The sequence below is a fragment of the Planococcus citri genome, chromosome 2 (genome assembly GCF_950023065.1).
Source record: "Planococcus citri chromosome 2, ihPlaCitr1.1, whole genome shotgun sequence".
Taxonomy (NCBI): domain Eukaryota; kingdom Metazoa; phylum Arthropoda; class Insecta; order Hemiptera; family Pseudococcidae; genus Planococcus; species Planococcus citri.
In genome coordinates, this window is record NC_088678.1 from 57,783,765 (window position 1) to 57,810,385 (window position 26,621).

Below are 26,621 nucleotides of genomic sequence, written 5' to 3' on the forward strand. Positions count from 1 at the left end.
TTATTGACGATTTTTTTGTTGTAAACGCTCTGATTTGTTCCCTTTTATGAAGAAATGAGTGGCATTGAATGCCACTTCCCTTCTCTCCATCAGTAGGTATGGTAAGACATGACCAAAATTTACTTCATCGCTTCAAATGGCGCCAAAGTAAGTAATTTACATCCCTTAAAACAGTAAACTATAAATTTTATAATTTTCAAGGCTGTTACTTTACCATCCCTTGGTATGTAAAGTTACCTTTTCGCTACTAGGGATGGTAAAGTTACAACATTTGGGGTGGTAATAATAATTGAACTTTTTAGTATTAGGTATTTTTAGGATGTAATCATGTGAAATAATTTGCTCAATTTTTCTACAAAAGGAACTTTGAATTTGAGGTATTTTGAGCCAAAGTTGAAAAATTCGACTTGTATTGATTGTTTGTGATGAAAATTCGAATTTTTTGCTCTGCAGAAAGTAAATTTCTGAAAAAAAAACAAGGACAGACTGGGCACTATAAGAAAAAATAAAAAGAAACAAAAGTAGATTGCTCAAAATTTCTCATGATTCATTTTTTGATTAAAAGCATTGTTTTTGAGGTATTTTGAGCAAAGTTTTTGTAAGTTCAGTTTATTTAAATTGATTTCTTATTGTGAAAAGTTAGAAATTTTTCTCCTGCAGTTTTTTCATCACAAAAAATTGATTTTCGAGAAAACCATTACCTCTACCTACAGAAAGTCTAGAGAGAAACAAAATTAAACAAAAATGTCACCCCATTGATACTTTCTATGCGAATGAAAACAAAACGAAATACATTTTTAATTGGATAAGGACTTTTTCAATTTTTGACTATTTGTTTAGAAAATTGTTGCCACCTTTCGAATTCAAGTTTTTTATATTTCTGATGACATAGGGCTACTCAACATCGAAAATTTTCGCCAGCCAAAAAGTCTTCAACTTTCATGTGAAGATTTTGAAATTTTCCACCAAATAATTTGGCTAGAAAAGCTAAAATATTTTTTTTTAATATTTCATTTTTTGGATATTATTGGACCTTGACGGTAGCATTATTTAAGTAAATTCATTTCGAAAAAAAAAAATTGGGAACCATTTTTGCTGGAAAAAAGGGAACCACCTTGAGGGCTGATGGAAGCAGGGTATTTCAAATTTAAAAACAAAAATCATTCTAATTCTTAACGGTAATAATTTGGTAAAAATGAATTTCTCCATACTGAAAGTCTCGATATTTCGATTATTTTTACGAAAAAGTTCAAAAACATTCAAAAATTAGACGATATTTTAAGGAAATTTTGGAGAAGCAATGAAGCATCACACCATATAAACATCCTCAAGAAGGGTGTAATAATCTAGTTATTAAAAACACCGCCCCTCCCACCCCACCCCCACCCCCCAAAAAATATTTGGGTTTTGTGCTTTTTTGACCTCTTCAGTACTTTTTCAATAATCATCTCTCAGAAAGTGTATACTTAAAGTAAATGTTATAGACGAAAATATTGTGCATCAAATTGCATAAAAACCAAACACACTTCGAAAAAAAATGAAACAAACAAAAATAGCAGAGTATGAAATTTCTTATTAGAGAATAGTGTGGTACACTTTTTTCTATAGAGCTTTACGAGTATTTTAAAGCTATTTTGAGATTAATTCAAAAAAATCAACTAAAATTGATTGTTTATGATGGGAAGCGTACATTTTTCAGTTTTTTATCTTCAAAAAATCGATTTTTGAAAAAAACTAAAGGCCTTACCAAAAATATAGAAAACATTAATTTATAGAGCATAAAATTTCTCATTTACGAAGTGTCACTAGTTTTTTTCCTGAGGAGCTTTAATTGTGCTTGAGCTATTTCCAGTAAGAATTACGAAAGCTTAATTTTATTGAACTACATATTTTCTTATTGAGACCTTGGCATTGGCTAATCTGTTTTTTCGATATTCAAGTATGTGGAGATAAGAATACTCTCCTCGCTCCCCATTCTCCTCATCAATTGGCAGGATTCTTTCTGCAATTATTTGGGGCAGCGACCCGACCCAAAATGCAACGAGAGAGATTTCCTGCCTTTTGGCATTCTTGCATACAATACGTACAATCAAACCTCGATGATGGAAATATTTGTCAATTTGTGTTGTATCTGCGAATGATACGATAATACTGTAACCTGTAGGTATTATAAAGATAAGGTATCTCAGTCGAGCAAAACCTTGCAAAAAAAAAAGACAGAAAAAAGATACCAAATTGGAGTTGCGGTGGCGGTGGTGTTTAGTTGTGTATATTGTATATTATTTCGATGATGACGACGACGACGATGAGAGTGACAGAGAGAAAGAGAGAGAGCAACAGTGATAGAGAGAGGTGAGAGTAATACGAAGCCTTCGCGCCGTTATGTAGCCCTCGAAAAGACCCGCCGCTATTGGTGTAATAATCATTGACGTCAAAAACGGCCGTGTATCGACCAATGAACGAACGACTTCTCGATTACGCCGCGAAGGAAACATTACGTACACGCTTTCTTTACACTGTTCAATTAGTTGTTACCTTAAAGGCATTCTAAGTGCGGGTATCTGCCCCTCGTTCGCGTGCTCGTCGAAATTTTGCGTTTGCGTTTCGAATTTTTTTACGCGAGGTTTTATATTTTCTGTTTCCCCCCCAATATTGTACGCGTATTTTGTATATTTTTCGCATTATTACCGGCGTCATCGTTGTTTGACGTTGTATAGTGTGTGCGATTCTCGATTCTAAATCGTACGTACGTATGTTTAGTTATGCGATACGATCGTCGAGTATCACGTGATATGTTTCGGTGTACCGGCTTCGGCTTTTTCGATTTGTTTCGTTTTGTGTGGTAGAAGTTGAACCCTTCCAGGTGGTGCTGAATTTTCTCGCTGGTAAGGTATTTTTGCCAGATTAGTATAGATAGGTACTTATTTCAGGTATCAGTTTTGCAGGAATGAGGAGTAGGAAGGTTGGATTGGAAGGGAAAACTTCCTATGGTACCTTTATAGGTACCTACTACCTAACTATACCTATCGAAGTATGGGGAAAAAGTTCAAAAATTTTGTTTTGGGCTTTATTTGCGTATTTTCTACAATAATACCTATATTTTTTTCGTTTTGTATTGTCGTAAAAAGATGTGTATTTCTTAATCTCTAGATTATCGTGGATGTGATTTTTTTTATTATCGTTAAGGATTATGATCAGACTTTGATGAATTCACGTTTTCAGTGGTGAGTGAGGAGGAGGGGGGATACTTACTTTTGAAAATCACCGTCGAGCAGTCTGCAGAGTGATCTATGTTATAGATTATTTGGTTCAACTTTCTGTTCTTGCCCCCCTCCCTTCCCAACCTACATTTTATTCTTCGATGAGAAGATGGACCAAATTTCAGACAGAACTTTACAGAAATTTAGTAAAATTATTTTTTGATTACAAAATTGGAAAGTCCATAGAATTTCAGTATTGCTGAAATGAGGGTTGGTTAAAAATGATTATGCAACAAAACTGTGTAAATCCAAAGTTTGAATCGTCAACTGATGTCTAAATCTTCCTGCAAAAAGAAATGCTAAAAATCTGAAAATCATTCCCAGAAGCTTGAGAGTTATCAAAATGAGGTACGAGTTATCAAAATTGATAATCTGGTGGAGAGTTTGATGAAAAGAAACCTTAGTGTAAGAGTCATTGTGTTCTAAAAAAAGATTTGGATGGTTCCAGTAAAATTTGCTGTAAAAATTCCTTTAAGAATCGCTTAATAAGTTACTAATTATTCAATTTTAACTTCATATCTCAGTGTTTTTTTTTTACTTACGAAGAAGGGGTGATGGGGGAGGGAGGTTTTTTGCTGTAAAATGTTTCTACAATTTTTTGTGAGTGAACATAATCACGCAAGACGACCTTTATTCTTCCTCAAAGGCTCCCTAGCTTTCACCCCGTTACCCGTCTTCTTTCTACTCTCTTTGCTGAAGTAGAGTTAATTTTACGAGAGGGGGGGGGGTAAACATTCTATTGAAAGTTGAAATTTTATAAATAATTTTTCTCCTGTCGTATGTTTATGTTTCTAGCATTTGAATTGAAAAAAAAAAACTAAGAGTGCATTTCTTTTGGAGAAATGAGTATTGAAAGAATTGATACAAGTTTGGAAAACATGTTTTATGATTGTATTTTGTGTTTCCTTCGATTTTTCAAAGCCCTTAAACGATATGAATTAACAAAAAATTCGGGTATACAATCATTTGATCTCGAAAATGTCTCGTATTAGAATTAGACTAGATACAATTTGCTAAATTGCAGCAATACAATCATATTTATGAAATTATTCAAGAAAATTGGGTTCAAAAAGCATTATTTTTGGTCATTTGCATCAAAAAATTGCCACAAAAATGTCTAAAAAGTGTAATATGACTGCAAGAAATTACCTACAAAAATTGAATCGCGTGGCAGAATTTGTTTTCTTGCAAAATGAAAACAAAAATCCGTATTTTGGGCACTTTTGAAATTTTTGAGGACCCTAAATTTTGGAATCGACGATCTGAAATCTGCTACAGATCCTATGGATTAGCTAATTTGAAAAAAAAATTAAGCCTGATTTCAAATATGGATCCGTGTAAGGTGCCCAAATTGCATCAATTTTTGATAAGTATTTTATCGAACTAATTCGTTCGGTTTTCATTACCTTTTTTGTTGGATATCTCACGATTCGTTGATTGATCTAGTGGAAATTTTCAATGTGCAAAGTATGGCAATTTTCCAACAAAAAAAAAAGTGAAAAAAAATGAAACTGAGTTGGGAAAACATTCAGTTCAGTTCTTCGAGCTCTTTTCATTTCGAGCGAAAAAACAACCATTCCGATGAGAATTTGTCGGAATAAAAATTAAAGCGAAGGAAATTCGTAATCGTTGATGTTTTTTGTAATTTTCGATATGATCGATGGTTTGCGAGATATTCGCGAGAAAATATTGCGAATGAATGGATCGAATGGTTTTTACGCACACATCTAGTCATCTACATACACAACTAGTGTGACGTATTTCAAATATACTGCAGTTGGCAAACGATTTATCACCCCGCTCCTGCCCCTCTTGCCACCACTCGAAGATAACCTGTGTATTCCATATGATTTTCAATTTTATAGCTGCGATGATATTTTAGCTGCTGCAAAAACCCGAATGCTGAATTTTTTTTTCGTTGTCAAATTCTCGTTATTTGCATCGATCGCGATCGTTGGATCATTTCGTGACTCCGAAGATGGTGTATTTTCGCTTTGTGTTGATGAAGTTTTGATTCGATTGCATTTCTTCTGACGAGGCGATTTAAAAGTTCATTCATCGTTAGTCAGGTCTATGCGTTGATATTTATCTACGGTATTTCCGCAAAAATTGGTAGCTGATAAAAAAAAAAGATTACTCATCGGAGAACGGAAACAGATGAAAAAATTCATTTCGATTGTGACAAGTCCTCCAGCAAGATAGGTATCCGGTGATGGAATAAAATTCTGAAAAGTGATTCGTCGCAGTTAATTAGAGGGAATAAAATTACTTCAAAGGGTCCGGTGAGTGAAATATCTTCATGTTGGAGTATAGTTGGTTGTATTTAGTATCTCGTACATTTGCAATAATGACTGCTGATTAAAAATCTCAAGGCGGATGAATATGGTATAGACGAAGGGATTTCAATCGAAAGTATATTTTAGAAATAATCGAATGGTATATTCTACGACAGATCTGCGAGTATGTGGGTAGACATATTTGCAAAGCAGGCATTGGAAAAAGACTCGAAACAATTCGACCGTTTTAGGTGAAAAAAATTCGAAATATTTTACGTAGGAAATTTTTCAATTTTCTGCTCGACTGTATTTTTTTTCTACCTCTTGTCGCGATATTCTGTCACTAACAAGAAGACTGTTGTTCTTACATCATCGCACACGTCGTATGGCATATGTTTCGTTCGTGAAAAAAAAATTTTGTTCGGGTAAAAAATTCGCACGCTGAAAAATACAAGCTGATTGGAAAATTCGTAATATTAAGAAAAAAAAACCGTTTGTTCAAATAATTCGCTCGCGGAATATTTTCGCGCAGCTGTGTACCATTATTTCTTTCATGTATCGTAATTTTTGTAAATAAGCGAGTGATAAATTTCGAAAAAAATTACTGAAAATGATGGTTGATGCAGAAATAATAATTCGGCCACGATCAAATCAAATAGCATCGTAAAAAAGGCAAACAACAAGTATCTACGTCAGCATCATCATCGAAACGTATTAGGATAAATCCTAATCCATCGTACCCTTAAGGCCATGCGAAAGTTACTACCAAAAGAGGCGAAATTTTCCCAAAAAAATTTCACTTTTATCCCTCAGGCAACATTTAGCAGAATTCTACGTAAACGAACGGAAGCCTAAGCTAATTCGAAATATCTTGCTCGAATAACTTTTCGCGCCAACTTGTTGAAACGGTTCTTCGAAAAGGGTTGTGTGAAGTTTTCGTTCTACGCGAGAGTAAACTTTCGAAGCATTTGAAATTCTTTAATAATCGTTTTAACGATAAATTTAGCTCAGCGTGTTTCCTTTAATAGAAATTAATAGTTATTTTGATACTTTTACTAAGGAGTACGTACGTAAGCTTATATATGTACTTGATAGGTATCGATATAAATTAAAAAATTTTTTCACGTCGATCCACTTGTAAGTGTTTATCAATTTGTTCGAATTTCGAGTGGTGTAAAATTTGCGAAAATTTTCAAGTCGAAGGTAATGTGTGTATACTGTATACCGAATAACCTGTATCGCTTCGTATACTATTAATGACGTCAGACGAAACTCTTGTGCGGGTACATTTTTTAATTCTGTTTAATCAGAATGTTGAGAATTTTTTTGATGACAATTCTCTGTCGATGCCAATGTTTTCGTGTTTGCTTGCTAAAATTTCCGAGAAACACATCGTTTCATATACGCATACTAAATCCACCATTACGCAAGATTAGCTCTACTTATAACCGATAAGACGTAAAAAATTAGGAAAAAAAATCAATCAACCATAAAGTACCTAAGCAGCTTGGAAGTCGATTGTAAATTCAAAACGCATTGTCTTTTTGATAATGGAAATTAACGCGATCGGGCGATTTTCCAATAATACCTACGGAATTTTTCAATCGTACTTACAGATTTGAAAAAACAAAAAAAAAACCGTCGAGATTTAATTAATTATTAACAAATTAGCTACCATACTTATTTTTTCAAAAGGTATCCGCCGTGCATGCCGGAATAGCGTGGGCTCGATAAAAAGGCTTTTTTGTGGAAGGAGAAACGAACGACACAGAATACCTTGACGTGGAGACTATCTTAATTAAATTTTTAACAAATAGAATATTCTTAATTTTTTTTTTTCGTTTAAGTAACCAGTTACCTTGGTAACGAATTAATTTTTTTCAACTTTTTTTTTTTTCTTTATTAGGTTCTGTACCTTTTGAAAAAATCAGTTGCTGAAGTCACGAATGAATCTGCGCTTGAGTGACGTTTTGAAATTTTTTTAATCATTTCTACGTACAAAGAGAATTGATGAATTATGTAAAAGGAAAATTTAGAATTCGAGCATTTTTTTTCTTTGCTCTGTGTGAAAACTTTTTTAATGGAGAACAATCTGTGTTATCGAATTATAAAACATCGTTCGAGTTTCATCGCGGCGGAGCGAGGGAAGAAGGTTTGAAAAAAACTTAAATTAGGTGATAATTATGAAAGTTTTTCAGGATGTGCGTATTCATGTCTGAAAATTTTCATGTTTGTGTGATTATGTTCAATATTTTTTTTTAACGATACCATTTGTGTCTTATGGTTTTGAGCTTACGAATTATTTTTCTTGAAAAAATTTTAACTGGGGGAATGAGCAAGATAAGATGGTGCAAATTTTATGCAGACAATGCGCACGAGTAATGAGTATAATCCTGTTTCATTCCTATCTCCTCCCTTTTCTTCCTCTTCCTGAGGATGTTATTGTGGAAATCATTAGTATATGTATATTCATTTTTTTTGGTTTTCAATGGGAAGTGATGATGAGAAAAAAATATTGGTTCTATTTAGCATAAAATAAGAAGAAGAGGGGTGAGGGGACATTAACTGAAATCAAAATTTACAATTGATCGTCAATAATTTAGATTTTACCAAAATTATATTGAAGGAATGTTGAGAAAAAATTGTCAAGTAATTTTATATGAGGGAGTCAGAAAATTAATTAATTATAGATGAAAAGAAACTTCATAAGCAATAATCTGACAAAATAAAATTTGACGACTAGAAATTGAGAATAATAAGCTTGAAATTTGATCAAAGGAATAATTGGAAAGAATTGCCTTATTTTTAATGGGGAAAGTTTAATTTCCAGGTTTTCGTGATTGAGAAAATTGATTGTAAAATTGAAAAGCCTTCCCATATTTTTGGTTTTTAGATTTTTTTCGAATTCTTTTGCTGATTATAAAAATTGAAAATGATGGCTGAATTTGGATTGAATAATAAATAAAACCACACAAATGAAAAAAAAATTGAAAAAAAAATAGAATACTGAAAATTCTTAACGATGGTTTAATCGTTAAAAAATGAAGGAAATGGCAGCTCTAATTTCAAATTTTCTCACGAAAACTCAGAATTTTTAATTTTTAATGTTGCTTTTGGATTTTCATTTTATTGATTGAAAATTGTGATAGAGCCAGCACTTTAGATAATGAATTAAAACATTGAAAACCAAAAACTGTGTAGCTCATTCAGTGCGATTTTATCAGCTCAAAATAAATCTTATGATTTTTTTTTCTGTAATTTTATTTAAAAACCAAAGTATGGGTGTAATACTTTTTATTTTTTACTCTGTCATTAAATAAATTTTATTGATTAATCTTTCTGAAGAATTTAGTTTGAAAAAAAAAAATCAAATTACCATAAAATCTTGAATTATGCAATTAAGCTTGTGTAGCTTTTGGAGTCCTTTTTAATCACGTTCCAAGTACCATAGTACATTATCGATTATCGTCTTATTGTAAGCATCATTTTGTATGTAAATTATGAGAAGTGAATTTTTATTGCCAAATTTTCAGAGAAATTGTTATAAAATTTCGAAAAGTGTGATTGAACACTTGATGGGCATAGGGCAGTGGCAATTGAGAGATGCTTCTATGAAGAGATTCCCTAAAATTTGGTTACCCGATCACATTTTTGGGAGCTCGACTATTTTTTTTTTTTGGAAAATGTGGATCCTTTTGAAGGGTATTTCACTCATTGGCATCAACATTGAACCCCGATGTATGATTGTGGTTAAAATGCATCCTGAGACGACGTTTTACGGTGGAGTATCTCATCTCGCCATTTGATTTTTTCATGATATATTCAAGCAAAATCGATGACTGAATGACTGGAAGGTTCCCTTTTAATGCACTCAAATTCTTCCGGTTTGTTTCAAACCAAAAAAAAATGAACCAACAAGTACATAAAACTTTGATATTTTTCTCTGTTACTCCTCTTTTATACTTATTTGTCAAGTTTTCCAAAACCAAGTTTCCTTTCTTCTTCTTCTTCTTCTTTTTTTTTTTTTTTTTTTTTTTTTTTTGTGAACCGATGTAAAATGAAGTAATGAGAGAAGCACTGAAAAAAAAGAGATTTCAAACTTGACTTACAAAAATAGTTGTTAAAATTCAAAAAATATTTGTAAAACTCTTTGTAGTAAGTATCATCCTACATTCAAAATAGTTTCAAAAAATACTTTTCAAATTTGAATTCCAACACGTTTTTTTGACTGGGTAGGTTAGGTATTAAAAAAAATAATGCTTCCTCGTTCGTAGTAAAAACCAAAACCCCCACTAAGCTACGTAAAATTTCAGATGCTGCGTTGAATCTGTACAGCATAGCATAGGATAAACGAGTATACTCGTACATACATCCTAAAACACACACACAGAATGGGAAAGAAGGGGTTAAATGATCTCTCCCCCTATGCTTTACTGTGCTCTTCGCATTCGCTCTCGCTCTCCTCAATATCTCTCGTAAAAACCATATGGAGCGTTTTTATATGGTGTTTACAAAAAAAAAATCCGTGTGTATATGTAATAATTACATTAGACCAAACGTTGTATGTGTATGTGTACTGCAAGCGTCGTCATCGTTGTTCTTTACTCTTATATGTACAACCAGTGTATCGGCGAGACGTCAAAGTTGGTGAATTTTTTCACGTAGCCGCGATATGGTGCTCTGTGTATTGTATATCTATGTACATGTACTATACGTCAACTAGTGTGTTGGTATTTTATCATAACACCCAAATACGAAAAAGGAAACAAAACAGAAGGAAGGAAAAATTCACGCCACGCCGCGCCGCCGCTCGCGCCGTGATCGTATTTCATAAACGCAACGCGATCGAGCACCCAACCCAGACCCTTGAGAGGAGGGTAACGGTAACGCGGTACGACGCGACGCGACGGCCAGCGACGTAATAGTAATTAAATGACGGGCGACTGTGCGTAAAATAAAAAGGGACAGTTGAATACAGGCATTTGGTGAAACAATATTCCTAAAAGTGCCTTATCGTTAGAAATTTCACAAACGTATAATAAAAAAAAAATCTAGGATACACACCCCCGTCTTTCGAAACGCAACGACCTTCGAGACGTTGAAATGTTTCGAACTTTCGACTTTACCAGGAAAAGGTTAAAAGCCGACGACAACCTTCAACTATATTGATTGTTTTGTTAAACGCACAGCACATACCACCAATTGTCCCTTTTCTATTAGCCAATATGGTCCGAATTAGCCGGTGAATTTTTTATGAATGTCGGTTGGATTGAATTAAGTGGCGCTGGGTGCGTTACTCGTTACGTTACGTTACGTTTGCATTCGTGACTCGTGGGTGGGAAAATTGGGGGATTGTTCGTATGTGGTGTATGTGTGTGTAACTGTGTATGTCCATGTACGTCTTCTTCATTGTTATTTCCAGGTAAATGAAAGACGTTTCCAGACAACTGATTGGGCAATAATGGCTCTAGATATTTTATTTGGTCCTGAGGTAGACATTTGAATAAGGTTTAAAACGTTGCGTATCAAAACAACATATGTATTATAAACGTGTTTCAAATTATATTTATTGAACCCTTAAAATACTCATAGACTTACTCGTGCAAATATTGCTCATCCATCGTGAGCATGGATGGTGGTATAGACAGCTGTCAATTTTCATTGAATCTATCAACTTGAAACAAAAAAATGAATGCATTATGAAGCCACACTGAAAAATATGTTTTTCTCCAAAATGGCCTTTCTTATCCAAAATTGAAAGAGTTGCAGATTGACAGTTGAAAAATAGAATTTTTTGCAAACATGTTAATTAATTTTGGTTTTATTTCGCAATTTTTTTTGAGATGAACAAAAAATTGTTTGAAAAATTGGTCCTTTTTTAAAATTGAGGAAGCTGTAGCTGTAATAAAGATGTTGAGATTCTCTAGCCTAAAAATTATATTTATTCCATTTTCGACCAGCACTATGTACCTAATTACAGTTTTTTGAGTAGATACTACATTTTTTCAATGTGTTTTCTGATAATTTTTGAAAATTGACAGCAAGCGCTGCTCCATCGTCGTAAAACCGTTTTAAAACCCGTCCTGACACACTTCGACTTCTGCAAAACTAAGTTAGATTAAAAGAGCAACGCTTTGGAACTTCTTAATGAAAATTTTTGGCGCTGAAATGTATTTTTAAAATTTTGAAAAGTCTACGGTGATTGCTTGTAAGGTGAATTTTCAATTTTATAGACCTCTTGGGGTCCATTTTTTAAAAATCTGAAGAGTGGTGTATTATCCGTTATCAATGTTATCATTAAGGCTGCAGTTTGCACTTGGCAAGAATTACTTTTTTTTTGATTTTTCAATAAACTTATATCTATCTTCAAAATTGAGCAAAATTTGATAAAAGTCACTTGAAAATCAGTTGAAATGTTAGTAACCCAGCTCAAGATGGATCAAGAGTAAGACAATTGAAAAATTTCAGAAGGCCAAAACGATGCAAAAATGCCCTAAAATGAAAATTTTTCTAAAAGTTACAAAAAACTGATTAAATTACTCAATCAAGCTCAAATGTTATTTTTCAAAAATCACACGAAGTGTGTATCAAAATAAATGTGAAATCTGCATTAAAATCGCTGCAAAGTCATAAAATTGGTAAATGACAATTTATCAAATATCATCAATATAACATGAAATTATGTTAAAATTGCTTAACGTGTGGTAGAAATCATAAATTGTCAAGAACTGAAATTTGATCAAATTTAACAAAAGTCGACTAACACTGAAAAAATGTTGTTCAAACCTATTGAAATTTCCTAAAAACAATTGAAAACGCTGACAAAACCACTGTACAAGTCCAAGATTATTACTGTGTATTCAAATAGCGCGGGTTTTCATCGAAATTCTCCAAATAAATATGTATACTTGTAAAACCACCTTACAAGTTATAATTTTCCATTTAGGTAACGTTGTTTTTCGAATATTATTCCAATTTCTTGATAAACACAATTTGAAAAACCACGTTCTGAGTTATGATTCTCAATTTAGCTGACGTTGTTTTTTCAAAATACTCCATGTACCTAAACATCTTTATTTTTGAAAAATCACCTTACGGCATATGATTCTCCATATAGTTAACGTTGTTTTTCAAAGTACCCGAACAAACATATTTATAGTTAGTTATTAAAAATCACCTTAATGAGTTATACTTAATTCTTCGTCTGACTAGAGTTGTTTTTCAAAAAAACAATGCAAGTCAATATTTATACTTGTATTTGGAAAACCACCTTATGATGTATGATTTCTCTTCTAGTTAACGTTATTTTTTATGTATTTTTGCTAAATTTCATTGATGTTGATGATACCTTATCAATGTTTCTTAATTTTCAATATTTCTTCTGCCATTTTGAGCATTTTTGGAGAATTTTGCTTCAATTTTTAGTGAACTTTTACTCATTTTTGATTGTTTTCTTGGTATTCTGTAAGAAAATTTTGCTGAATTTTTTTTTTTTTGTTTGTCAATTTTATGATTGACTAACTTTTGTAATCTTTTTACTCTACACGTGAACCTTGCGTTTCAAATTTTATCTCTCATACTTCTCCTTGGTAGTAAAATCACAATTTCACTTCACTTGAAAAGGGATAAAATGTAATTTCTTCAATATCTGTGAAAGCTGCGACGTATGAGATCTCTAATCTGGCGGGGGAAAAAATGACAACTTCATCGACATAGACATAATATCGAATATAAAATATCAATTAGCCGACCATCTCAGCATCCCTTGTAGCATTAGCTTTGTGGGTTACTTAAGTACACTTTGTCTTGGAAGTGAAACGCGTGTATCGAGCTGACGGGTAAAATTTCGTCTGCGTAATAATATTGGGCCAGAAACTGAGAGTGAGAAAGAGAGGTATCGGTTGATAGGTCGCATGACGTCAGTATTTAACGCGACGAGGACAGCCTAATGACGCCTTGAATGGGCATTGTGTATACTCGTACATTTATGCCATCGTCTCGTACACCACACTGGCTAATACACCAAAATCTCATCTCAAATTACATTACATACCCAGCTAAATTATTGAAATAGAAAAAAAATTCAGCCCCCTCATGTATAGTGAAGGCTGCAAGTTATAACGTGTAGGTATAAATTTTAATAATTTTTTGCTTTCTGCTTTGTTTGTTACAGTGTCATCTTATTGAGTATTTTGGCGTTCATCTCAAAAACAGCTCATCATAGGCCGCCAGAATTGCCAACCGTCACGGAACTCCTTATATTAACCCCCTTGCCCCTGCCACCTCAACCGCCATGGGTCGCAAAAAAATACAAATATCGAGAATCACCGACGAACGTAATCGACAGGTATGTTGTCCATTGGCCATTATTACGAGTACGAGTACCTACGTCCATTTCTGCGTATCGCCGTATCGGTTTCGGTTTGCATTCTATGGCCTTTTAAACAGCTGACACGTGTGTGTATTGAATTGAATAAGAGACGCCGACGACGCCGCACCCTGTGCTGCGTCGCGGTGGCTATATCAACGGGGTGTGTTTTGGAAGCGGAGCGAAAGTAAACGACAAAGACGTCGGTGCGGAGAAGGGTTAAAAAATAAAGTAAAGAGTCGACTTTCTTTATTAAGTATAAAAAGCTTTGGGATTATACGCGTCGTTTTTATCTTAAATATAAAATTGGTCGCATGTATCGAATGGTTTTCGTTGTCGATGATTTCACCGTTTCAAAACTCTTTCCTTGAAATGAATCTCTGTCGATAGAGGTATTGGAAATTTTTGTAAACCTACGACGACATCGCTTTTTTTTTTTATCCTAACGTGTCTGTTGCCGTGGTAATTTAATCTGATGCCCAAGAAACGCGTGGTGTTTTCATTTCTTAAGGCTGGCTGCTGCTGGTCAATGTTGCTGAAATGGCGTATTCTTCTAGCCGTCTAATTACGCGTATTATACGCGATGTGTGCAGAAATGGGCGACGAGACGTGCTGAGTGATACATGGTGACGTTATCGTGATTCTGCTTCGTTCGTAAATGCGAAGAAAAGCTGTTTTTAGTCAGCTGGAATATGCGGGATTGATAGAAATTTGTTGTAAAATTAAAATTTCATCATCTTGAAATTTTTTTGATTGTGTTTTTCGATTTTTTTTATAAGACCCTCAGAGGGAAAATTTGATGCTCTAAAACACAAAATTTGAATCTCTTTTTTCAACAGCTTCGCCTCAGCTTGCAAGAAAAAGTTTTTGCATCGTAAAAAAATTGGAATGAAAACAAGTTTTCAATTTTGATTGATCAGATTTCATCTTGGAATAAATTTCAATTTTAACAAAAAAAAAAGTGTAAAAATCAGAATTTTTTGGACATTTTTGAGAATTTACAAAATTTTATGTCTCTGAATTTTAAAAAACTTCTGCGTTTAATAAGTGAAATAAAATTTTGTGCTAGGCAAAAAAGCTCGAAGATTTTGAAAATTAGTTAGAATTACATATTGGAATTGGAAGGAAAAATTTAGGTGTAAACTTTCTCATTTCAATGCAATACTTTTGATTAAAAAAACAAACAAATAATAAGTATTATAAATAAGATTGAAAATTCAAATTGATACATTTTCCATGCAAGTCCAGAAGTCTCTTGAAAAGAAATTTTTTTTGTTGAAAAGTTCTGATGCTGCATAGAAACAGTGTTCGTTTTTACACTTCGGCCGAATTTTTCAAAATTTCGAAATTAAATTCGATCAAAATAGAATACCTCTACGTTATTTTACCCCATTGTGTTCCAATTTTGTTGGGATGTGTAAATTTTTCCTTCTGAGTTGTCGAAGTTTGTTGAAAAAAGAGAATGAAGTTTTGAAATTCTGAAGCATTAAATAATTTTTCCATTGTTGATTTTATGAAAAAAATTGAGATCAACAACCAAAAAAATTTTCAGTTGATAAAATTTTACAGCAAATTTCTATTAACTTACTTGTTTTTTTTGTCTGCATCTGTGAATTTAGCTTTGGAAATCAACGTAGTCTTTTGGAGAAAATTAAGGAAAATCCTCAATTTCCAAAATCAGGGATCGCTCAAATTCGATTTTTTTTCAAATATCAGAATCTGATTGTTTAGTTCAATTTCTCTCATGAAAAGTCTTTAAATTTATCGGTTGGACAGTGGACTTCTCTCAGGCATTAAAGGGTTAAAAGAGGGGGGAAGAGGAGAGTAATGTTCAGATCACAACGTCGAGCTTGTGACCTTATGAATTGCCCAACTATGGCGCTTCGTATCTTCAGGGTATCTTAGAGGTAGTGAAAGTAATGAAAAAGTAGTGATTTAAAAAATGGGTAGTGAAAGTAGTGAATTTAGTCAAAAAGGTGGTGAAAAAATTCAAACGCTCAACAAAAACCTTCAAATCATTGAAAAAAAAGTTTAGTTTTGATGAAGGAAATTAAAAAATACTTTGTGTCCAAATTTTCTTCCATTTTCAATTATTTTGAAAAAATTTTCCGTGAAAAATTTAACTTCGTTATTTTTTTGTGTTGGGAAGGGGGGGGGGGTCGAATAGAAAGCTTTCTGAAAATTTGCTTGAAAAAAGGTAGTGAAAAAGTAGTGATTTTTTCAACAACAAAAATATTACTATGATTGATTTTGAGAACAATATTAAAATGAGAGAAGCATCGAGTTTTTGGACAGAATTTACAAAATTGTGTTAAAATCGATTGTTTTCATTTTACTCATTTTTTTATGAAAAAATACCTACTTGAGTGTAAGTGAAGTAATTTTTGTTTGCTTACTTACCAAAATGAGCTTTCAGTCAGCATCACGTTCATGATTGATCGTATCTACAAATATTAACACGAATAAAATAATCAAGTTTGACATAAGTTTCGTTCGAATTCAAAATCTCACGTCTAATAAACTTTTTGAACAGACAGACAAGGAAATGACATATTTACAAAAGAGTAGTTTCTTCGCTTCTTGACAAAATTCACGTTGTGTAAAAAAATTACGAGCCAAATTAAAGATACGTAAACAAGAAATGAACAGTTGACTGCGTAAATTTGGAATGCTCGATACAGGCAAGAGACAGATATGGATGAACGCTGTCGATATTATTTTTTCATGTTCGATTAATCGCGAATAAATTTCGTCGTTATTTCGACCTTTTTAAATAAATCGTCCAAGTGGAATGGAAACTAAAATGGAGTATTTTTACGATTTCACTTATTGTAAATAAAGTATACACATACACGTAGGTAAGGTAAGGCACTATTCGTACGAAATCGGAAAAAATCTCATCCTTTTTTCTGGGTTATCCATTAAGAAAAGGTCTCCATCGTAGGCGGCTCTCAAGAATACAGGAGTTTTATACAAGTACGAACGAGTACATGTCCACTACACCTACTTACAAATAACCAAAATCAATCTCGTTTGAAAGAGAAGAAAAAGTTTCATTTTTTTCTCGTACAATAAATTTTTTGAATTTCGTTCGTAATAGTACATAAATGAAATGTTCCTTTCGCAGTAGACAAGAGCATCGAACAGGTGAAAGGAGAAAAGGTCCAGATACATATAAAAAAATCCATTTGAATCGGTGAAAAAAATGTCGCATGGCGAACGACTATTAAACTCGCGTAGGTGGTCGTATTACACCTTTTTATCCGCAGCACTTTCATCATTTTGGCCGTTGAATCAAACCGAAAAATGAAAAAAGATGTCCGTATAATAATTATGACGTAATTATTACGCAATCCGTTATTTCCTGAAGCAAAATGTCAAAAGCGTAACGAAAAAAAAAAAAAAAGGTTTACAAGGACAACATTTAATAATTGATTTTGCGTTCGATATTATAGTCTATAGTGTAGATACATTTATAGTATAGTGGGTAATTCGTGAAATATAGCGAAATATATGTAGCCTAATGTAGGTATTATGGTGAAAATTTTAACGAAAAATCAATGGTTTAACTTTTGTCGTTTATTTTTTTCCCCCTTTTAGGTGACGTTCAACAAGCGAAAATTCGGCGTTATGAAAAAAGCCTACGAATTAAGCGTTCTATGTGACTGTGAAATCGCTTTAATTATATTTAGTAGCTCGAATAAACTCTACCAGTATGCCAGTACTGATATGGATAAAGTTTTGCTGAAGTACACCGAATACAACGAGCCGCACGAATCGTTAACCAATAAAAATATCATTGAAGTATGTATAAATTATAGATTAGTTTTATCCAAATATTAAGCCGAAGTGTGATTTCCATTCGGATCGATCTGTGGTTAACCTTAGTAGGTAATTATTCAACCACAAAAATGTGCGTAACATTTTGAAATTCCAGCCCATTGTTGAAAACAATCTGCGTAGTTGGGTATGTTGATGTATGGGGCAATTGGGGCACATCTGCTCAGCATACCTACAGATCATTAGGATCACCAAAGAAAACATGGTCGAGTTTCAGGAACTTCACCTTTCTTCAAGCTGAAAAAATCCAGATTTTAGAAAGAGAGGAAATTTTTCCTCCTTCCCTCCCCATTCATTATGCGTATCTGTTTGCAATTAACCAAGTAGCTGTTGAGTATTATGACGCAATGTTATGAAAAAAAATTGTCGATTCGTTCTCATCATGTAGCTTATGTTGTAAAACTGTGTACTCCGTGAATCTGCCTCTTGTTTTAAAAACTGATTATGATAAGAAATCAAGTTACAATGTAAAACCTATACATATCCATTCTTGTGGTTGTGAATGCATACCTAGACCTATGTAGTACTTACGTGTTCATGAGATACATAGATAGATTATACCATTAGATCTGATGATTCAACTTTTGAATTGGTAATCAGTCAGTAGGTTCCTAATTCTTGCGAAGGCGAGAACCGTTTCAGCTGATAAGGTAATCGCGGAAAACCCATAGGTCTTATCACTTGACACATTCGTGCTCCGTGTACTATCAGTTTAAATTACCAATTGAAAATTACGAGAAGCGTTGGTAATTTTCAGCTTGGTTTACTCATTACAAAGCGTCTTTATTTGAAGCAGTGACGATTTGTTTTTTGAGCAGGGTGTGGAATATAAATTGCATTGCCTAAATGCCTATAAAATATTTTCAAAATTGTTCGGGTTGCTAGAAAAATTGGTTGAAATGGCGTAAAAATTGTTGAAAATAATGTCAAAGTTGACAAATTGCATAAATATACTTAGATATGTAGCTCAAAAAATGACATTAAAATCGATAAATATGATTTTTGGGCGAATAAAACATCGTGAAGTTGTTCCAAAGATTTTCAAAAATGGAATTAAGGTCAACAAAATGTCACCGAGTTATAAAATACGACGAACATTGCTCATAACATTGCGAAAATAGTTTAAAGAGCGTATAAAATATAATGAAAATTGGTAAAAAATAATGTCAACACAAATAAAATATCATCAAAAGCAATGAAAAACGCAGTAAAAATTTTTCAAACCGCTTTTGTGGTTCAAAAAATTTGAAAAATAAGTATTTGGCGTTAAAATCGATAAACATGATATCAACTCAGGAAAAAAGTTTTAGATCCAATTTAGTTCATGTTTATCCAGGATTTTAAATGTGTATCCAGGTGGATGAATATTATTTTTCAGAATCTAATGATTCATTTGACTCCCACTGTATCTAAAACTTTTTCTTCAAAAAATGAAATAGAATATTATAAAATTGTTTCAAATGTTACAAAAATTCCTCGAAAAATCCTGGAAATCAAAATATTTGAAACAAAGCACTAAAATTGAAAGAAAAAGATGTTAAAAAATAGTAGAATGTCTGGAAATCATGTAAAATATAATTTCAGAAATGATTTAAAATGACTCAGTAAAATTTTTCATGTTGGAAAATTTTTTTGAATCACTGAAGATAGTTTTAAAATTTAAGAAAAAATATAAATTCATCTGTTGGTAAGTATAGGTACCTACAATTTGATTGAAAATTACAAAACAGCTAATAAATATTGAAGAAAAAACAATTTTAATTATAATAATTTTATGCTGTTTATTTTATTGAGCGATAGACGTCATTTCAACCAGACATTTACCTATTTTTATAGGTACAATGTATTTTTTTTTTCAGTTTTGAGCGTTTTTTTGATAAATTTTAAATCAAGTATGTAGTACAAAATTTCAAACTAATTTGATGGCGTTTTAAAAGTATACTTGCCTACTTGAATTAATATTTTTTTCGTTTTTTTTTCATTCTCCCCTCCAATTTTTGAACATTTAAAGACCACACAGAAAGAACCAGATAGGTCAAAAATTTTCAAAAATGAGTTTAGGGTCAAATTAAATTTACACTGAGGAGTGGAAAAATGCAATCCATTTGGATTTTGAAAAAATTCAATTTTTTGTAGTAAAAATGGCCTTTAAAGAATATAAGAGGGGAAAGAAATGAACCGAGACCAAATCTGAGGCAAAAGAAAGAAAATTTCAACAATTAATATGTAACTACGAGTAGAATGCTAGAATTTTTCATTATGTCATCATAATAATCGGTTTTGATCGAATTTAAGTTGTTGCAAGAGACTAATTTTTCGTTTTTTTGCTTGATTTTTTCACGATGAAAGTGACTTTTCAACTCATAACTGGCATATCTTCATTTTTTTCCTACTATGCCTCGAGTTGTATTTGTGGGACGTTGTGCGATATATTTCCAGTCATTACTTTGATGAAATTCAAATTCACTAAAAAGTTGGAGCATTCTGAGATACTTTATAACGCCATAACACAAAAGTTTTAAAAAGTCACTTGTCTGGTTCTTTTCGTGTACTTACTCTTCATTTTATGATCCACTTAACAACATTTCAAACTACTCGTATTTTGACGACTGAATTTTTTTTTTACGATATATCAAATATTTTAAGGCTTTCGTATTATTTTTTTTTCATGATTTTCAAGATATTTTGAAAAAAATTTCTATGTTTAATTATGTGTACTGTCAAGAAATTGAATTTCATGTTGATTTTGGGAACCCCTGAACCCCTTTCCGGATTACCTAAGTGGCCAAAATTCATGTCTCAAAATACATCATATCATATTGAAATTCTAGAGAAAATAAAAATCTTCAGTGTTATGACATCTCCCTTCCTTTCGTAAAATTTATAAGAGCAGGATTGTGCTAGCCTACCGATTTACTTACTCGTACTATTTTAGTCTTATCAGTCCAATGCTTCATTTCCCCAATATTTCCAAGAGGAAAAAATATAGGTACAAAATTCTTATTTATATCCATTTTATTAAGTATCTAATTATATCTCTGGGTCTGGAATTTCAAAAGAAAAGGAGTAAGTATTATATGTAGCTGAATTTGTAATTAAATTATCAAAATAAATACCACTACAAACCAAAAATTATGGTCCTTGATACTGATAACGACCCAAAGCTGTTCTGAAACGTCCGCCTCATGCCCCCAAACTCATCGCATGTTTACAGTTACGATATTTTTTTGAAATTGATAATTTAATTACATATTCAGCTACATACAGTGACACTTCGGTTTAATATTTGGATAAAAATTACGTAGTACACTAACGGCATTTCCGAGACGTTATTTTTATCATATAAATAATCCGTATCAGTACGTCTATTCGCAGGCCTTGAATAAGAAAGAGCACAAGAATGGTGCTTGCAGTCCGGACAGTCCGGAAGGTGATACCGAGTACCAGTTGACACCTAGGACGGAAGCGAAATTTTCTAAAATCGACGAAGCTTTTCAAATGATGATGCAGAAAAATCAGCTGAACGCTAATAGCAGGGTAAGTGGAGAAATTTTTTTCACTCTATGTACCCTACTACGTGTAAAATTTAAGTTACGATAGGTAGAGAGAGGTAGCCGCGTGCTGCGGTGGACACGATTACGTGTGTAGTGTGTGTGTACTGTGTATTATGTACCTGAGTATACGCGTACGTATTATGTTTTTATGGCGAATTCTTTATTCATGATAAAAACGCGCGATAGAGGGATAAGAGCTCGAAGATAATTACTAGGTATGATAAAATATCTGCTAAGTTGTCTAGGAAATAACCGGATAATTTATGTCTTCGGGATAAGTTTTTATAGACGTGAACTCGATTCAACCTCTAATTTGAAAATATAATTTGCATTTTTTCAATATGGCGAATTTCGGTAAAATTATACACCGCTAGAGCTCCTTTTGTATTCCCCCTTTCTTCCCACCCCCGAAAACTCGGATTAATTTTCTTTTTTGGGGGAACGTGGAAGAGGATGGTTTGAACTGGAGCCGAGCCCACGGATGTGTACGAATCAGAGTTGAATGCATGGAAAAAACCTTGAAGTACGATTTTTCGCTCGTCGTTGCTGGAAATCGTCTTCGTTAATTTTTAGCAAATTTTGACTGAAAAGTTCGGAAAAGGAGCTTTAGTTTTGCGAAGGTTAGGTTAAGTAAATTGGATTCGTTTTAATGAGAGAATCAAAGTTCAAATTTTTTAGACTTGATTTAAAATGTTGTAGAAATGATGAAAAAATTCTAGTTTTTCTGGAAGCTGCCGGAAACTGAAAATATGTTTTCAAATTGATCGTAAGAGTACATTAAATTTATAAAATTGTGAAAAATTCTAGGAAAAGTACCCGAAAAATTTTACTAAAGATTGCGAAAAGTGGGTTAAAAATTCATGTTAATCAATTAAATATATTTCCAATGCGTGGATTTTTTTCGCAACTTGATCAATTAAATTCTTCTATGAATTTTTTTTGGAGGTGGGAGGAGGAGAGGAGGCGGAAGGGGTGAGTTTTTATGGATACGCAGTATTTTAATTTAAAATGTGGTGAGACGTTTTTAGGGGATGAATTTTGATAAAGATGGAAATAAGTGAGTGGCATGATCAACTTTTTCGAATTTTTTAGCCGAATTTCCTACAAGAGAATGTCTTCAGCCATCTAGAAATAGTGTGCCAATTATTTTAAACATTTTTTGAGGTTGAATTCAGAGACACTGGCGTTTTACTTTCAATTCTTGATGGTCAAAAATTTATAAAATTGTGAAGCAAATTAGAAAATTAAAAATAATTATGAGAAAAAGTAGGTAGGTATAAAAATATAGTTTTGAGATCAATTTATATTTTCAAAAGTCATCTAAAATTGCTTGAAAAATAAATAGGGCACTCTTACGTTTTTGAAAAAAAAAACATGACCAAAATTTTGGAAATTTTTGATCAATAATTTTAATCTTCGATACAAATCCAACGAAGAGGAGATGAAGTATATCGCAATTGGGGAGGTAATATGTAGTTTATTCAAGGCAAAAAAATTGAAAAAGCAATCAAAAAACATTGTGTGTAACAGATCTTGTGATGATTTTTTCCTTAAAGTGCCAGAAAGTTCTGTTTTTTTTTTACCAAACTCGCAAAAAAGTTCTGTTTTTTATTATCAAAATTGAAAATGAAATTCTGGTTTTTTTCAATCAACTTTTAAAGCCGTTCATTTATTCTATTTTTCTTTCAAAATTTCGGTTTTTAATTTTTTTTAACCTAACTTCAAAAATTCCCAATAATTTTCTTCTTCTTTCAGAACTTGAGTTTTTCATCCTTTTTTTTTGTTGTTGTTTTCTGATAAAACGTTGATCTAAAAAATTCTGACCCTCCCCCTCCCTTCGACTCCATTGAAACTCGAAATACATATCTTGTCATAAGTCCTGCTTTTGCAAGTTTCCTTTACTATTCAAAATTAAAGCTGCTAAATTTCATTGTTTGAATTTTGGTAAATTTTTGAAAAATTCAAGTTTAGGATGAAAAATATTATAATCCAATCTGAGCGTCGTTGGAGGTATAGGTGAAGTTGAAGATTTGGTCGATGCAAAATTTTTAACAGGGTGTCCACTGTCCAACAGTCCTGCATTGTTTTGTTTTTTTTTTATCTACTTTTATCCTGTTTTTGCCAAAAATTGTAAAAAAGTCTTGCTTTTTTCAATTTTTTCGATTAAACTTTGAAACTTTGTATTCATTTCTTCTTTCAGAATTTAGTTCTCTCTGACTTTGAAAGTAGAAAGTTTTTGACTTGAAAAACTTGTGACCTGATCTCTTCCTCCTCCTCCCCCCCCCCCTCCGAACCTTAGTTTTTCTAGTTCTTTTTGAACGTAAAAAAATGTTGACTCGAAATTTTTTTGACCACGATTTATTTGCTCTTCCACCCTTTTGAATTGAAATGAAATATTTGAAGATGTAAAATTCCGTGCTAAAAGTCTTACTTTTCTGTCAAAATTGTTGAAAGGTTCCCATAAATGCAAAAAAAATCAATGCTTTTTTTTACACTTTGTGAATGAAACATGAGATTTTCCATTCATAGTTCTCTTCGAGAGCAGAAACATTTTGAACTAAAAAATTTCTGACGAATAAATTGAAATTTTTGAGATTCGCCCAAATTGAAACTTCTTTCAAAAAGTCTTGCTAAAATTCCTACTTTTTTCTGATCTGCCATGTTCTCCTGCTTGTTGGACATTGACGCCGGTAATTTGTAGTCGTTTTAAAGCATCCAGTTGATTTTTGACTTTTCAGTAAAGGGTGTCATCTATAAGAATTCAGCTTCTACAAAACTCAAATGAAGCATTCTTTTGACACCTCAATCGATTTTTATTTCAATTTTTCAAAATCTCGTAAAGTCGTTAGTTCAAATTGCTATTTTATAATTTTTTTTTTTTTTTTTTTGAAAACTTGTTATTGGAAAAAGATATTGATTCGAATCGACAGAAACAAACATTTCTGTCGGTTGAAATGCTTTAATTTCTCATTGGGCTAAATTTCAAGACTTTCCAACAAAAAAATTCGCTTGTGATGAAGACAACTTTTTTATCTTATCGTTAGACTGACAGCTGATTAGGTATAGATGAGGATTATTCTCTAAATTTTCAAACTCTTTTATTTGCTATCGCATTGAGTCTCTTGAGGATTTCTCAGATCTTCATTCAACTTATCTCTCCAAATTTCCAAAGTCCTATTTTATCAACGAATTACGTAATACGTCGAATATTTTTCCGATTAGGTAGACTCTACTTACGTTGTAGACATCATAGAACAACATTACCCCGCTTCTTGCTCAATACAAAACGAAATAAACGAAAGAATAAATTTCAAATTAACCGATTACTCCGTTTTTCTTCTTTTACTGATAAGCTAACCTACTACGGTGCGTAATATGTTTACGATAAATTAAACAATAATATCGTTTTACTACGTGATTACAGCAAATAGAAGCGGCTAATTACACATTACCGATGCCTGTACCAATGGGAAGTTATAATGAATCTAGTCTTCTGCAAACCAGCCCTCACATGGGTCAAAATAGTGTTAGTCCTAGACCATCTTCTTCGGAAGCAGAATCTGGTAAGATAAGCCAAATTAGTAACTTATGATTACGTACATAGGTATACTAATAGATAGATGAAGAGATACAAATACGAGTACCTACCTACGTCCTAAGTTTATGTTTACGATGCACAAGCTGACGATTTTATCATTATAATAATTATTGATTGATACGGGCGATATCACTTCGTGTATCGTGTTTGTGTATGTATGCGATAAATTAGTCATAAATTTAATATTTTTATTGTGACGAGTGTTGTAATCCGTACCTTCGCATTTCGGCGAAAAATTACGTTACCAGCGTTGTTTTACCGTGTTATAAACACGTTTGCTATACGTTATCTGTGGAACGTTACACTACTTGTTGCGCTTATACTGTACCTCTTTTCACTTTACCTACCTGTAGTAATTTGCTACCTAGTACACCTACCTCGTTTTACTCTTACAAACTATGTACGGTGGTGTTTTTTCCGCAGTTATAGCGTGGTTTCTAGGAGTTGGGAATTTGGTCGGGTTTTTTTTATTTTACGATGAGGTGATTCGTTATGTGATTTCAAGAAGCTGGTTGATTGAAGTTCTTGTTGAGAATGTTATAGATCATTATAATGATGATCGATTGAAAATCAGTTGGATTGGGTTGGATGACGTTGAAGTTCCAGTTTTTGTTATCTACCATTACCTTATATCGATTCACGATCGTAGCTTTTTTCTATTTTTTGAAAAAAATTGAGTTATTATAAAATACGAACGAGGTTAATAGGGTAGAAAATTTAAAAACTGATATATTTTCAATTTTCCAGTTACATATGTAGGTACGAGTAATTCTAAAAGTTCACAGTGACGAAATGTTTTGAAAAAATTTCCAATTATTGTTGTTGATATTTGAATTTTTGTCGATGAAAAATTGCAAGAATCGAAAAATTCTCTCAAGTATGTGTTATGGAAGTGAATAGAAAGGCGTGAAATTTATTAGATTTATAAGCGTCGTAAATTTTGCCAAAATTTATGAGTAATTAAAATCATAAAAGTCGACAAAGTTGTCCAATTTACTGAAAAATGAAATTCGAAATTTAATCGAAGTAAAAACAAAAAAATAAAATTCGAAAATATCTAACTGTGCTCAGAAATTTAAAATTGTGATAGATATAGTATACCTACCTACTAGAATGAAGTCTCTTGATTTATATGTGCTTAACTTGATATTGTCTTTAAGAATCGTCAAATTCGATGCCAAATTGCGATTTGAATTTCCTTTTCTCCATCGGCCCACTACAAGGACTTGTTTATTCCAAAATGTGCGAATTCGAAATAATTTCAAATCAGTGATAACGTAATCGTGAGTTTTTCGTTATGGCGGTCGAAATTTTTCGTTTCGTTTAACCTTAAAAATGGTAAAATCTTATCGTATTTTTTCTTAAACTTACAATTTTTACTTTCTTTTTCGCACTGATAAAAAAACGTTATATATTTTTTTTATGTGAAAATTTGCCTATTTCAAAAGAGTTTCTTGACAAAACGAGGTAAAAAAAAGAGGTGATAGTTTTGAAAATCTTTTTTGTAAAAATTACGAAGTTAAACTTCTTTTTTAAAACTTACGTACTTTTTCAATCACAACTTTTCGAAAAAAAATCTACATGTCATAAATTTTTAATGCGTAGAATGTTCATTTCTTTTATCCTTCCTAGCTTCCCAATCATTTTCAAATATGTAGGATCAGAATTGAATTATTCATCATTGTTTCGTATGATTGAATATTCACTCGAATTATTTTCATTCGA

At 32.5% G+C, this 26,621-nt stretch overlaps 1 protein-coding gene across 10 annotated transcripts in view; it reads left to right on the forward strand.

The window, feature by feature from the left end:
* Positions 1-26,621, forward strand: part of Mef2 (myocyte enhancer factor 2) — a 112,554-nt gene that overhangs the window by 69,435 nt on the left and 16,498 nt on the right. For 7 of the 10 annotated variants that reach the window (XM_065351617.1, XM_065351610.1, XM_065351614.1 and 4 more), the window contains 4 exons: positions 13,710-13,883; positions 17,505-17,708; positions 21,105-21,281; positions 24,723-24,861. In XM_065351617.1, coding sequence (XP_065207689.1) covers positions 13,830-13,883; positions 17,505-17,708; positions 21,105-21,281; positions 24,723-24,861 — 574 coding nt within the window. In that variant the 5' untranslated portion in view covers positions 13,710-13,829. Of the gene's footprint in view, positions 1-2,532; positions 2,886-13,709; positions 13,884-17,504; positions 17,709-21,104; positions 21,282-24,722; positions 24,862-26,621 lie in introns of those variants that run through there. The other 3 variants (XM_065351616.1, XM_065351619.1, XM_065351611.1) reach the window with 2 other exon arrangements.